Consider the following 15,717-nt stretch of genomic DNA (forward strand, 5'->3'; position numbering starts at 1 on the left):
CTGCACCCTCTCTGTTTTTTCAACATCCTTTTTACAATGTGGACACCAGAACTATGTGCAGTATTCTAGTGTTAATCTCACTAATGCTGTATGCAAAAGTAAAATCACCTCCGTACTCCTACTCACTACTCCCCTTTTTGTATATCCACAGTATCGCACTGGAGTTCATGTTCAGTTGCTTGTGCACTATGATCTCTAAATCCTTTTCACAGTCACTGCCTTCCAAGACACAATTGCCTGGCTGGCATTCCTTGTTCCCAAATGTATAACTTTGGTATGTATTTGGCTGTATTAAAATGCTTTTGCTTTAAAATGGGCCCAGCTTACCAAGCGATGCAGATCCAGATGAATCTTGCAGCTATGCTTGCCCTGAAATTCTCCATGTGTTGTAATTTTCCCTGTAAAATTCCATTACGTTAAAATACTTTTTTTCTCTCCTAGTCTGTTCCTTTTGTTTGTGGAGCCTATTCCTTCAACCTTATGTACACATTTCTAGATTGATCAGTTCCTCACTTGTGATTAGACAAGCAATGCAGGATGCCAATCTCTCATGTAGGCTTCATTCCACTTGGAATTAACTTAGGGTGAGCAGATAGCAAGTGTGAAAAATTGGGCCGGTGTTGGGGGTAATAGGTGCCTATATAAGAAAAAGCCCCAAGTATTGGGACTGTCCCTGTAAAATCAAGACATCTCTCACCCTAAATTAACTAGAAGGGACAGTTTGGGTTTTTTTTTTAAAAGAGGATATGGTAATGTTTTGACACCACATATGTTCTTTAAGAAACATGAATGGTTATGCATGCTGTGGATGAATGAACAATACAAATATTGTTGCACATGGTACATTCCACTTTCACATTTCCTTTTTACCCTAGCCTACTCCAACAATAAGTAATTAGATCTCGCAATGCCCTTGTTCCATACATTAGGCAGCAAAATTCAATTACCCTGAACAGGAATTTACTTTGGGTTGATAACTCCAGTGTCATGGACAAATATTTAGAGGGTTGTGATGTGCAAAGGGCTAGGACACTTGTAGATATTAATAAAAGCAGCTTTTATAAAATCATACTGCCTTGATTTTAGTAGTATGAGAGAAGGGAGAGTTATTCCTGTCTGTCCATTTTAGACAAAAAAATGCCTGCATGAATTAACCTGTCCTCCTAGGGGCTGTTATTTTTCCTCCGGTATAATATATTACCCTCCATTACCTTGCACGGCTATTACCGTATCACTTTTTGCGGGAGTTCATACCAGTTCAATATGGTGTAACTTTTAAGAATTATCCTCAACTGCACTGTGATCAGCAGCCTCCCTTCCTGAGGACAAGTAATATGAGTACGTGGAATTCTCAAAGTTGCATCCAGACCCAAGTTTCTCACATGACAATACAAAGCCACAAATTATTAATAGACAATTGCATAAGGACAAGAACTTTGCTCTCAAACAATTCAGTGGCTGCAGCTGCATATTCCTTATTTGCAGTATGAAGCAGATAAATCTTTTATACCATTGAATTGTTTCTAACTATGTTTTTGTTTCCAGCTTGTTTGTGAGGTGACAGCTATTCTTTCCATACATCATATTTTTGGAATAAACAACTTGACAGCAATCCTTTAAAAACTAAAGGCTTAGAACTGGATTGATATTAGGAGACTCTTTTCTCGTGCAGTACTATGGACCTGTTTCTGTCCTTATTCCAGCAAAATTACTGATTCCATCACCAGGGACTTTGGTAGAGAGAGAAATGTAGGGTCAGGCTCAAGGAATGTAATCTTTAACTGACATTTGGAGCAGCTGAGAACTCTTCAAGAGCTGACCCTATTCAAGACAGAGATACTTAGTATAATAGAAAGTGTGGAAAAAATGGGATTTAGGAGCTTAAGTCAATTTTGAACATAAGAACAGTCATACTGGGTCACACCAAAGGTCCATCTAGCCCAGTATCCTGTCTTCTGATAGAGGCCAATGCCAGGTGCCCCAGAGGGTATGAACAGAACAGATAATCATCAAGTGATCCATCCCCTATCACCCATTCCCAGATTCTGGCAAACAGAAGCTAGGGACACCATCCCTGCCCATCCTGGCTAATAACCATTGATGGACCTATCCTCCATGAACTTATCTAGTTCTTTTTTGAACCCTGTTGTAGTCTTGGCCTTCATGACATCCTCTGGCAAGGAGTTCCACAGGTTGACTGTGCGTTGTGTGAAAAAATACTTCCTTTTGTTTATTTTAAACCTGCTGCCTATTAATTTCATTTGGTGACCCCCTAGTTCTTGTGTTTTGAAAATTTTACCCTCAGACTATAATCCTGTGGCCAGCATGAAAGTCAGGTAAATGGGATAAGGAATCCTCATGCCCATACAGGCCCCTAGTGGGAGACTTTTGCAGAGCTCTTCCACAAAGGCAGCCCAATGACTAGAGTAACCTACTTGGGGTCAGGGAGACCAGTACGTGGAAGGGAGGAACAGATGGGAGGGTACACACAGCAATGGAGCTGCTGCCCTGCTGCCTCCTGTTCACAGCGGGCCCTGTGGAGTTTAGCTGTACACCAGAGGTGAAAGTAAGCTGGTATGGTCCGGTACAGCATGCCAGTAAGAAAGTGCCGATCGTACCGGCAGGGCTGCTGATTGGGGCAGCTGCCCCGGGGCCCCGTGATTTAAAAGGGCCCCGGGCTCTCGGCCCCTGCCGCCACTACCCCGGTGCTCCGGTGGCGATTTAAAGGGTCGAGTTCCTGGCTACCGGTACCGCGCCAGCGGCCGGAGCCCCAGGGCTCCCGGACAACGCCGCTGCTACCGTGCCTGTGGCTGGAGCCCCAGGCCCTTTAAATCGGCACGGGCTGGGCAGTGCTGAAGGTCTGGCTGGGGGATTTTGGCCCCAGCCCTGCCCCGTCTGCCCGAGGCTCTGCCCCTTCTGGGGGCCCAGAGCCACCCACCCCCCACCTTGCCCAGGACCCCGGCCGCCCTGCAGTAGTACTGGTAAGTCATTTAAGTTACTTTCACCCCTGCTCTACACCCACCCCTGTATCTAGTCCCCCACTTCCTCATGCAGCAGACCCGCTGCCAGCAGAACTCTCCTCGGCCGTGGAGGCAGGGGCTACGTTTTGTCCTAAGTTAATTCAAACCTTGAATCATATTAGCATTTCCCTTGTGAACAGTACAGTGGTTCATATGGGTAACAACTTAAGTTGTTTTACTATATTTCAGGAGCTATCTGACTGCTCTGCTGGCATTATGCATATTTCCAAAGACATGTGAAATGAGTGTGGCTGTGGATTCTAAACCCAATATTTTACTGATAATGGCAGATGATCTTGGGATTGGAGACATAGGTTGCTATGGAAACAATACCATAAGGTAAAGGCTCTCTCATTACTATATGTATGTGTTTAATTTTTTCAAGTAGGCTACATGTTTTACAGGCATAAAATAAGAAAAGTTCCAGCCCCAATGACTTTACAGTCCAAGGCCCCAATCTTTCAAACACTCATGCATGTCCTTAACTTGATGCATATGAGTGGTCTTCTTGTAGTCAATGGGGCCAGCTCACATATAGCTAAGCCCATGTGTATGCATTTGCGGGATTAGGGCCTACATAAACAATAAAAAAAGAAATGGGGGAAGGAAGCAACATTATTATTTCCACTTGATCTGAATTTCTTTTATTTTCTGGTTTCAGAGTGGTAGCCGTGTTAGTTTGTCTCAGCAAAAACAATGAGGAGTCCTTGTGGCACCTTAGAGACTAACAAATTTATTTGGGCATAAGCTTTCATGGGCTAGAACCCACTTCATATTTCTTTTATTTTCTGTCCATTAACCTCTGACTACTTCTTGTATCATTATTGTTTACCCCTTGTCTATCTCTACATATATCTTACACTTTACCCACTTCTACTTTTTTTATCTATAAACCTTGGTCTTTCTGTGCTATGCTTTTCCTCCAGCCCTCATCCATTTTCTCACTCCTTTCTCCGGGCACATGAGGCCTCCACCACTGGATCCTGTGGGCTGGCACTCGCTAATTTCCACATGAGGGATGGCCCACAAGGCCTGTACTCTCCCACTCAGCCTGGGTGTGTAGCAGCAGCAGAAGGGCGTGTTCCTCCTGAAGAAGCACCATCTTTTTTATAGGCGATCCAAGAGAGGTGGTAGGGGGGCCTCCTTCCTCACATGGCGGTGCCAAGGTTGCAGAAAGGAGCACTGTAGACTTCCTGTCCCCGTTGTCCAGATATACCATTGATGGAGGTAGGAAGGTCTGGAAGGCCTGTTTCCCTCCTACTACTGCTGCAGTCTTCCCTCCTGGGAGAGTTAGAACCTTATAAAAAATATCATTGTGTAACTATATTATTATATGCTGCCATATATAATCTGTAGTGTCAACACTGAACAGTAACTGCTTGGCTCACAAAAGCTCCACATACCTGATAGGAGATTTTGGTTCAGTGAACTCCAAAATATAGCATTATAAAATGGCTGCGAAAAGTGACATACAGTAGAACCTTAAAGATACGAACACTAGAGTTATGGACCGACTGGTCAACTGGACACCATGTGAAACCAGAAGAAACCAGTCAGGCAGCAGTGGAGACAAAAGAAAAAGAGAGAAAACAAATACTGTACTGTGCCTGTATTGCATCTTAAAGGTAGGCACATCTGGGATGCCTGTCCTCAACTCACCCCATCCCAGCCCTCACACGCGGGGCAGCCACTTATATCTAAGAGTGAAGATGCTGGGTCTGCCAGCCCAAGGCAGCCAGCAGAGCAAGAGCAGCACTGGGGTCTGCACTGCTTTCACATCTTCCCCCTTCCCCCAGCTGGGAGGGGGGAGCTGTTTTCACACACCCCCTCCCCTGGCTGGGAGGGGGACAAAGTTGCAGTCCGACCCAGGGAAAGAAGCTCCCTGCAAGGAAGCTGCAGGCACTGGCGGGGGGTGGGGGAGGGTTCAGCTGCTGCCGGAACCTGGCTTGGCCTGTCAGCTGCTGGAACTGGAGCCGAACTGCACTTTGTTCAGAGTTAGTTACAGACAACCTCCATTCCCGGGGTGTCTAACTCTGAGGTTCTACTGTAAGCATTTGAATGGGAAATCCCTTCTATGTTCATCATCCCACTTCCATGTATAATTGCAGTAGTTTCAGTTTTGCAAATTAAGCTATATTTGAAACCAGTGGCCAGATTTATACCTGTGGTAACTCATTCAAAGCAGTGGAGTTACTTCGGGGATGAATTTGGTCCTAGTTCTGTAGTGGTGAAAGGCTCCTCAGCACTGTACCAAACACATTCTTAAAGTACATATAGCATAAAAGAGCAATGCTTCCAGGGAAACCATTTGAAAGCTGAGTTAGTTTTGATTTATCTTGTAATAAGTTTCATGTATGTATCCTTCAACTTGCTACCTACTTGTGTTAACATATGCCTCTCTTGTTTGTTCTTTGTAGGACCCCTAATATTGACCGGCTGGCCAAGGAAGGGGTGAAACTTACTCAGCACATTGCTGCAGCTCCACTTTGTACCCCAAGCAGAGCAGCTTTCCTGACTGGCAGATACCCCATCAGATCAGGTTGGGCACATTTTTAGTGATACAATGCTGTCTATGTAAACAGCTGAGCTCTGGTGGTCATCAGTAACAAGTCAACATCTATCAAACAGTCCTCAAATAGTGAAATAGAAAATACTGCAGTAATTTTCTATCCTAAGTAGAAGAAAATACTCTATTGCTGGTATCTCAGATTCCGATGGTAACTTTTGGTAAACAATTAACTTTTGGGGGTGGGGGGTTAACATCATTTTACAAACCTTCAGCATAACTATTTGAGAAAAGTGAGAGTCGCATTTAAGTGTATTACGGTAGGATTGAAAAGATGCCAATGTAAAATGAGATTCTTCACATCCTTAACTTTTACAGAGAATGCTATGTCCACTTTTTAGTGTTCTGCTGAGCTTGAAAGCTATGGACGAAGGGAAAACCTAATGAGCAATGGTCAAGCTGTGACAGTTTTGAAAACCCTTCCCATTTATTTAAAATCTTTTTCAGTGGGTGATTGACATACCATAATAATTTCTGAATGGAGTGGAAGATCACAAAATTATACAAAAATAGAGAAATTATTTTATTTTAGGTCAACATTGCAAGGGAGCAAATGGCTGTTATCAGATGAGGATATCAGCTATTTTATAGACTCTAGTTGTGATTTAACACTATAAAGAGACCAAATATGTTAACTTTTAGCTTTCAAGATGTTGTTGACAGCTATTTGTTCTTTGTAGTCCTTGCAGTCTCTTGAGGAAGAACTTGACCTCCCTGTGCTGTTTTGAGTGGTTGTGTCTTTATCATATACTCATATGTCATTTGCAGGTCTTCAAACTACAGAACTATAGAAGGATCAGAGGGGTAGCCGTGTTAGTCTGAATCCGTAAAAAGCAACAGAGGGTCCTGTGGCACCTTTAAGACTAACAGAAGTATTGGGAGCATAAACATTCGTGGGTAAGATGCATCTGAAGAAGTGAGGTGCTTACCCACGAAAGCTTATGCTCCCAATACTTCTGTTAGTCTTAAAGGTGCCACAGGACCCTCTGTTGCTTTTTACAGAACTATAGAAGTGCCTTTTAAGCTGATATAAATGTGAACACTAGCACAAAATATGTGAGAGTTATAAACTGTGTGGTATGCAGATTTGACATTGGTCTTAGCTTGCCTAAACTTGTGTAAGCCAAAGACATGGAGGAGATAAGTATACTTTTGTGTTTAAAGCCTAGGGACTGGGTTTCATTCCTTCCTGCAGAATGAGGATAATATTTATCTGCCTTACAAGGGTGTCATGAGACTTAATTGATGTTTGTGATGAATTTTGAGACTCAGAGATCTATCTGGCCCTATTAGTGCAAGGCATTACAAAGGCCTGGTCTACACTACGGGTTTAGGTCGACTTTAGCAGCGTTAAATCGAATTAAGCCTGGACACGTCCACACAACGAAGCCCTTTCTTTCAACTTAAAGGGCCTTTAAACCGGTTTCTTTACTCCACCTCCGATGACCGGATTAGCAATAAAATCGGCCTTTGCGGGTCGGAATTGGAGTAGTGTGGACGGAATTTGACGTTATTGGCCTCCGGGAGCTATCCCACAGTGCTTCATTGTGACCGCTCTGGACAGCACTCTCAACTCAGATGCACTGACCAGGTAGACAGGAAAAGCCCCGCGAACGTTTGAATTTCATTTCCTGTTTGCCCAGCGTGGAGAGCACAGGTGACCACACAGAGCTCATCAGCACAGATAACCGTGATGGAGTCCCAGGATCGCAAAAGAGCTCCAGCATGGACCGAACGGGAGGTACGGGATCTGCTCGCCATATGGAGAGATGAATCAGTGCTAGCTGAACTCCGTAGCAGTAAAAGAAATGGCAAAGTATTAGAAAAGGTCTCCAAGGCCATGAAGGACCGGGGCCATAACAGGGACACACAGCAGTGCCGCGTGAAAGTTAAGGAGCTACGGCAAGCCTACCACAAAGCCAGAGAAGCAAATGGAAGGTCCGGGGCAGAGCCGCAAACTTGCCGCTTCTACGCGGAGCTGCATGCCATTCTAAGGGGTGCAGCCACCACTACCCCAACCGTGTGCTATGACTCCTTCACTGGAGAAACACACAGGGAAGACTGTTCGGGGAATGAGGAAGATGAGGATGGAGGTACTGTAGGTAGCTCACAGCAGCAAGGAAGCAGAGAAACCGGTTTCCCCAACAGCCAGGATATGTTTGTCACCCTGGACCTGAAACCAGTAACCTCCGAACTCACCCAAGACCGTCAGGGCACACAGGAGACCTCTGGTGAGTGTACCTTTGTAAATATTACACATGGTTTAAAAGCAAGCGTGTTTAATGATTAATGATTAATTTGCCCTGGCAATCGCGGCCAGTACATCTACTGGAAAAGTCTGTTAACGTGTATGGGGATGGAGCGGATATCCTCCAGGGACATCTCCAGAAAGCTCTCCTTCATGTACTCCCAAAGCCTTTGCAAAAGGTTTCTGGGGAGGGCTGCCTTATCCCGTACGCCATGGTAGGACACTTTACCATGCCAGGCCAGTAGCACGTAGTCTGGAATAACAAAGCATGGCAGCGTATGGTCCCGGTGTTTGCTGGCATGCAGACAATATCCATTCCTTATCTCTCTTTGTTATCCTCAGGAGAGTGATATCATTTACGGTCACCTGGTTGAAATGGGGCGATTTTATTAAGGGGACATTCAGAGGTGCCCGTTCCTGCTCTTCTGAACAGAAATGTTCCCCGCTGTTAACCACGTGGTGGGGGGAGGGGTGAAGTGATCATCCCAGAGAATCGTGTGTGTGTGGGGGGGGGTTTACTTGGGTTTGTGCCGCATGTTAACCCGGAAACCGCAGCCCCTCCTTTTACATTGAAAACCCATTTTAAATGGCCAACCCAATTCATCCTTGATATGGGAAATGCGCTGGTGTTTGAAACCTTTCCCGCATGTTAAGAAGGTTAAAAAAGCCAAAAGACTGTGGCTTACCATGGCAAGGCGAAATATGTTGCCTGGGGCACTGCGTGAGTGATCTCTCATACCAAACCGGCAGGCAGAGGAAAAATGCAACCTTGTAACGAAAGAGTGTACCCATTGTTCTCTAAAATGTGTCTTTTTTAACCACGTCTCCTTTCTCCTCCACCAGCTGCAAATGTTTCTCCTTCGCAGAGGCTAGTGAACATTAGAAAGAGAAAACGGAGGACGCGGGACGATATGTTCACGGAGCTCCAGATGTCCTCCCACGCTGATAGAGCACAGCAGAATGCGTGGAGGCAGTCAATGTCAGACATGAGAAAAGCACAATATGAACGAGAGGAGAGGTGGCGGGCTGAATGGCGGGATGAAAAGAGCAAGTGGCGGGCTGAAGATGATAGGTGGCGTCAGCTTGCAGACAGACGGCAAGAGTCAATGCGCCATCTGCTGGAGCATCAAACTGATATGCTCCAGCGTATGGTTGAGCTGCAGGAAAGGCAGCAGGAGCAGAGACCGCCGCTACAGCCCCTGTTTAACCAACAGCCCTCCTCCCCAAGTTCCATAGCCTCCTCACCCAGAAGCCCAAGAACATGGTGGGGGGGCCTTCGGCCACCCAGTCACTCCACCCCAGATGATCGCCCAAGCATCAGAAGGCTGGCCTTCAATAAGAGTTAAAGTTTTAAAATGCAGTATGTCCTTTTCCATCCCTCCTCCCCCACCCATCCCAGGCTACCTTGGCAATTATCCCCCTACTTGTGTGAGGAATTAATAAAGAATGCATGAATGTGAAAAAACAATGACTTTATTGCCTCTGCAAGTGGTGCTCGAAGTGGGGAGGGGAGGGTGGGGTGGTTGGTTTACAGGGAAGTAGAGTGAACCGGGTCAGGGGGGAGGGGATTGGAGGGTTCATCAAGGAGAAACAAACAGAAGTTTCACACAGTAGCCTGGCCAGTCACAAAACTCGTTTTCAAAGCTTCTCTGATGCGCACCGCGCCCTGCTGTGCTCCTCTAACCACCCTGGTGTCTGGCTGCGCGTAATCAGCGGCAAGGCGAGTTGCCTCAACCTCCCACCCCACCATAAATGTCTCCCCCTTACTCTCACAGATATTGTGGAGCGCACAGCAAGCAGCAATAACAATGGGGATATTCTTTTCGCTGAGGTCTGAGCGAGTCAGTAAGCTGCGCCAGCGCGCTTTTAAACGTCCAAATGCACATTCCACCACCATTCGGCACTTGCTCAGCCTGTAGTTGAACAGGTCCTGACTACTGTCCAGGCTGCCTGTGTACGGCTTCATGAGCCATGGCATTAAGGGGTAGGCTGGGTCCCCAAGGATCACGATAGGCATTTCAACATCCCCAACAGTTACTTTCTGGTCCGGGAAGAAAGTCCCTTCCTCCAGCTTTCGAAACAGACCAGAGTGCCTGAAGACACGAGCATCATGTACCTTTCCCGGCCATCCCACGTTGATGTTGGTGAAACATCCCTTGTGATCCACCAGGGCTTGCAGCAGCATTGAAAAGTACCCCTTGCGGTTTACGTAGTCGGTGGCTTGGTGCTCCGGTGCCAAGATAGGGATATGGGTTCCGTCTATCGCCCCACCACAGTTTGGGAATCCCATTTCAGCAAAACCATCCACTATTGACTGCACGTTGCCCAGAGTCACTACCCTTGATATCACCAGGTCTTTCATTGCCCTGGCAACTTGGATCACAGCAGCCCCCACCGTAGATTTGCCCACTCCAAATTGATTCCCGACTGACCGGTAGCTGTCTGGCGTTGCAAGCTTCCACAGGGCTATCGCCACTCGCTTCTCAACTGTGAGGGCTGCTCTCATCCTGGTATTCTGGCGTTTCAGGGCAGGGGAAAGCAAGTCACAAAGTTCCGTGAAAGTGCCCTTACACATGCGAAAGTTTCGCAGCCACTGGGAATCGTCCCACACCTGCCGCACAATGCGGTCCCACCAGTCTGTGCTTGTTTCCCGGGCCCAGAATCGGCGTTCCACGCCATGAACCTGCCCCAGTGACACCATGATTTGCACATTGCTGGGGCCTGTGCCTTGTGAGAGGTCTATGTCCATGTCAATTTCCTCATCACTCTCTTCGCCGCGCTGCAATCGCCTCCTCGGCTGGTCCGGGTTTCACCTTGGCATGTCCTGGCTCTGCATATACTCCAGGACAATGCGCATGGTGTTCATAGTGCTCATAATTGCCGCGGTGATCTGAGCGGGCTCCATGATCCCAGTGCTAGCTATGGCGCCTGGTCTGAAAAAAGGCGCGAAACTAGTATCTGACGGACCAGGGGAAGGAGGGAGGGCGGGACGGAGGGCGGTCCGAGTGACGACATGGCATACAGGTACAGGGAATTAAAATCAAGAAAGGTGGCTGTGCATCAGAGAGAAACACAAACAACTGTCGCAAAGAATGGTCCCCCCAAAGATTAAACTGAAAACCCTGGGTTTAGTAGGCCGTTGATTTGACGGAGGGAGGGGGAAGCAAATGAATACAGAACAAATCTATTTTTTACATCTTAAGACGACGGTGCAGCGTGACTGATAGCCCTCGGCATCTTCTGGGTGCTTGGCAGCAAATACTGGGCGCTTGGCAGTTAGTGTACTACGATGGCCTTCAGGCCTATTGCACAATCTGCTGCTCAGGGAAGATTCTGCTAATGTGCGATGATCCAACTTGTAATAGGATGGTTACCAGTCGTAATACACCATCTACTGCCAAAAGGCAAGGGGCTGGTGCAATGCAGCCCTACGGCTGCCAGCCCCACAGCTGCCAGCACCCAGATCGCCGATGAAGGCTACCAGTCTACTGCATCGTCTACCGCCAAAAGGCAGTTAGCTGCTGATGCTGTGTAGCAATGCAGTCCCACGTCTGCTGGCACCCAGATGACATATGGTGACGGTGAGCTGAGCGGGCTCCATGCTTGCCGTGGTATGTTGTCTGCACAGGTAACCCAGGTAAAAAGGCGCGAATCTATTGTCTGCCGTTGCTGTGACGGAGGGGGAGGGGCCTGACGACATGTACCCAGAACCTCCCGCAACACTGTTTTGCATCATCCGGGCATTGGGATCTCAACCCAGAATTCCAATGGGCGGCGGAGACTGCGGGAACTGTGGGATAGCTGTGGGATAGCTACCCATAGTGCAATGCTCCAGAAGTCGACGCTAGCCTCGGTACTGTGGACGCGGTCCGCCGACTAGAGCACTTAGAGCATTTTATGTGGGGACACCACAATCGGTTGTATACAACCGATTTCTATAAAACTGGCTTCTATAAATTCGAACTAATTTCGTAGTGTAGACATACCCTGAGTGTCTTGCAGCCTTCAATGTAGGAAAGTATTATCCAGATAGGGGAACTGAGGCAAAACAAGACTAAGGCCAGAAGGGACGACCTCGTCTGAGCTCCTGTGTATCACAGGCCACCAACACCACCCAGCACCCACGGAGTAAACCCAACAACTGAAATTAGGCCAAAGGATTACAGCCCACAGGACACTATTATGTGTCACAGGCAGAGAATAAAGAGGGACAAAGTGCACCAGTGCCTGGGGCCCCTGCAGTAATATGAAAAAGATTGAGTGAAATATACCCAGAAAATTCTCGCAGGTGACCCACATGCTGCAGAAGAAGGTGAAAACCCCCCAAGGTCACTGCCAATGTGACTGGGAGAAACTTCCTTCCCAACTACTCATATAGTATCGTTTTGACTCTTAGCATGTGAGCAAGAACCAGCCAGCCACACACCTGAGAGAGAGAATGCTTGGTGCCACCTCAGAGCCCTGGCCCACTGTGTCCAATGTCCCATCTCCAGCTTGGCCATTCCTGATGCTTCAGAGGAAGATTAAAAAACAAACAAAAAAACCTCCTAACAAAATACACTGGGGTGTGGGGTTCCCTTTCTGACCCCTGCAGGTGGCCAGCTGAAAGCCTGAAGCATGAGCTTTAGGAACACAAGACAGAAACCAGATGTCAGCCCCAGGATTGCTGAGATTCCCCTACCATCACAAGTAATTCTGTCAGACAATTGCACTCATAAATCTGTCCAGCTCTCTCTTGAAACTAGTTAAGTTGTTTGCCCCTGCAATGCCTATTGGGAGGCTGTTCCAGAACCTCACCCCTCCAATGATTAGAAACATTCTTTTAATTTCCAGACTGAATTTGTTCATGGTGAGTTTATATGTAACTGTTCTTGGGCTGACAGTGTCCTTTAGCTTAAATAGCTCTTCACCTTCCCTGGTATTTACCCCCTTATATATTGAGAGCAATCATATTCCTTCTTGACCTTCTTTTTGCTAGACTAAACAAGCCAAGTCTCCTCTCATGAGATGGGCTCTCCATTCCCCTGATCATTCAATTAGCTCTTCTCTGCGCCTGTTCCAGTTTAAATTAATCTTTCATTAACATGGGTGACTAGAATTGCAGACAGTATTCCAAATGAGGTCTTGTCCAATGGCATTAATACTTCTCAATTTCTACTGGAAATGCCTCACCTGATACATCCTAGGATTGCATTTGCCTTTTTCACAGCAACATCACGTTGGTGACTCATAGTCATCCTGTGATTGACCCCACACCCAGGTCTCTCTCCTCCTCTGTTGCTTCCAACTGATGAGACCTCAGCTTATAGCAGAAATTCTTATTATTAGACCCGAAGTGTATTATGTTGAATTTCATCCCATTTATATCACTCCAGTCTTCCAGGTCATCCAGATCTTCCTGTGTAACATTCCAATCCTCCTCCATATTGATGATGCTTCCCAACTGTGTAACATCAGCAAATGATCATCATTAGCACACTTCTACTTTTTCATACCAAGGTCATTAATAAAAATATTGAATAAGATTGGTCCCAAGACTGATCCTTGAGGAACTCCACTAGTAACCTCCCTCTGGTCCAATAATTCACCTTTCAGCACAACCTGATGCCTTCTCCCTTTTTACACAATTCCTCATCCACCTTACAATGCTCGTACTGACCCCCACCTTCCCTAATTTAACTAAAAATTTCTCATGTGGTACCATGTCAAATGATTTACTGAAGTCCAAGTATATTAGATCTACTGCACTTCCTTTATCTAAAAATCAGTCATTTTCTCTAAAAATCAGGTGAGACTTGCATGATCTATTTTTGGCAAACCTTTGTTGCATTACATCCCCTTTACCATTTACCGCCTTTAATTTAATTATTCTGTCCTTCACAATTTGTTATAAAGCCTTGTATACTACTGAGGACAAACTAACTGGTTTGTTATTTCCCTGGATCACTTCCCCTACTCCCCCCCCCCCTTTTCTTAGCTATAAGTACAATCTTAGCAATTCTGCAAGTCACATGGTACTAGATAGAGCTGTCAGTGACAGAGCAGGGAGTGGAACCCAGGCTTCCCAATTCCCAGGTTAATGCCCTAAAGCATGGGCCATCCCTCCTCTCCGATGCAAAAAACAGTGCCAAATATTATTTGTTTGTTGTAAAATATTGTCTTGCTTTGTCCTTGACTCACTGAAGTGCTTTGATACCGCAATAATGAGTGTGGTGCAAATACGTACATTAGTATATAAACAATTTGGGACTTCTACTTTTTATTCTTATGGCCTTGATCCTGCAAGACTTATGTGGCTGTACTTTATGCTCCATGAATAGTTCCACTAGTTTCAAAGTTAAGTACATGCATAAATCTTCTATGCAGTGTAGTTATAGCTTTGTTGGTCCTAGTACATTAGAGAGACATGGTGAATGAGGTAATATCTTTCATTGGACCAACTTCCATTGGTGAGAGAAACAAGCTTTTGAGCTAACACAGAGCTCTTCTGTCTCACTCACCAACAGAAGTTGGTCCAATAAAAGATATTCACTAACCCTGCTTAAATTTTGGCAGGAGTGTGACCTAAGCAATGAAAACAATTAAAAATCAAGCAGAAAATGACTAGGTGTATTTTGTTATGTACTGCAGGCATGGCTTCCAGTAATGAGTATCGTGCCCTGCAGTGGAATGCTGGGTCAGGAGGACTTCCTGTAAATGAAACCACTTTTGCCAAGGTGCTGCGTCAGCAGGGTTACACCACAGGACTTATAGGTATGTAGGAATATGTTTTATCATGAGTTGGCACAGGAATGATTTTTGGGAGACTGTTTGGGTTTTTCTTTTCTCTCAACTGTCTGTCAGTCACACGTGTAGCTCCTGAGCAGGTGAAAAAATTAACTAATAAATGCAGGTGTCTATATTAATAATAGTAGTAATAATACCTTATAGACTTTGAGGCCAGAAGGTACCATCGTGATCATCTAGCTCTTATGTAGTGCTTTTCATCAGTAGATCTCAAAGTGCTTTACAAAGTAGGTCAGTATTATTATCTCCATTTGACAAATGGAGAAACTGAGGCACAGGACTTGCCCAAGGTCACCCAGCAGGCCTGTGGCAGAGCCAAGAATAGAACCTAGATTTCCTGAGTCACCATCCAGTGCTCTATCCATTAGGAAACACTACCTCTCTGATATTTATGATAACTTTACACTCATCCTATATTGTAACAAACTAGTACTGTTTAATATTTGTAGTGTGGAAAGACCTAGAGACTCCCAATTGGGGCTTGTGGCCCTAATGTGGTAGGTGCTTTACCCACACATAATGAAAAGACAGTCCCCACCCCAAAGAGCTAACATTACTATTGGACATTTAATCATCTGAACTCAGTGGAGCATAAAATAGGAGAAGTAAAAAATATCACAAGAAGTGGCATGGTTACAATGGTTAGAACAACTGAGCATTGTACTAGGTCCAGGAGCTTTTCCAAAGCTTAACAAAACTCTCTCAGTGCTTCCTTTGATACATATAGAGAGAGATACACATCCAACAAAGGAAGGACGTTAAACATTTCATTTGGCTTTAGAGGGGGAAAGGGATATAGAAATTAACAGCAAGTAGGTAGTACGTAACTGGCTAATATAATATGTTCCCCACTCATAGATAGGTGAGCCCAGCCGTGTTCAGAAATAGCTTGTTCTGTCTCTGGATTATTAAGTAGCATTTGAAAATGTGAAGTACTATTTAAGCGTATGATGGTATAGCATAGAAGTCAAGTCATTGGTACTGTTTGCCTTTGTAACCCCTAATGATAGGTGAGAAGAGCAGGTGCTTTTTTCTGAAGAGGTCTGAAGACTAATCCAGGAATTTATTTATTTATTTACAGATCACAGAATAAAAGC

At 45.6% G+C, this 15,717-nt stretch overlaps 2 protein-coding genes across 4 annotated transcripts in view; both read left to right on the forward strand.

Moving 5' to 3' along the window:
- The window catches only part of LOC128825679 (arylsulfatase D-like), a 42,141-nt gene extending 38,875 nt beyond the window's left edge, over window positions 1-3,266 (forward strand). The window contains exon 12 of the mRNA XM_054008406.1: window positions 3,210-3,266. Within this exon, the coding sequence (XP_053864381.1) occupies window positions 3,210-3,220 (11 nt within the window). The 3' untranslated portion in view covers window positions 3,221-3,266. The remainder of the gene's footprint in view (window positions 1-3,209) is intronic.
- LOC128825664 (arylsulfatase D-like) overlaps window positions 1-15,717 on the forward strand; it is a 33,819-nt gene that overhangs the window by 1,809 nt on the left and 16,293 nt on the right. For 2 of the 3 annotated variants that reach the window (XM_054008366.1, XM_054008374.1), the window contains exons 2-4: window positions 3,210-3,359; window positions 5,438-5,559; window positions 14,465-14,587. In XM_054008366.1, coding sequence (XP_053864341.1) covers window positions 3,210-3,359; window positions 5,438-5,559; window positions 14,465-14,587 — 395 coding nt within the window. Of the gene's footprint in view, window positions 1-3,209; window positions 3,360-5,437; window positions 5,560-7,229; window positions 7,818-8,677; window positions 9,263-14,464; window positions 14,588-15,717 lie in introns of those variants that run through there. The other variant, XM_054008384.1, reaches the window with a different exon arrangement.

This window comes from Malaclemys terrapin, chromosome 1 (genome assembly GCF_027887155.1).
Source record: "Malaclemys terrapin pileata isolate rMalTer1 chromosome 1, rMalTer1.hap1, whole genome shotgun sequence".
NCBI classification, from domain to species: domain Eukaryota; kingdom Metazoa; phylum Chordata; order Testudines; family Emydidae; genus Malaclemys; species Malaclemys terrapin.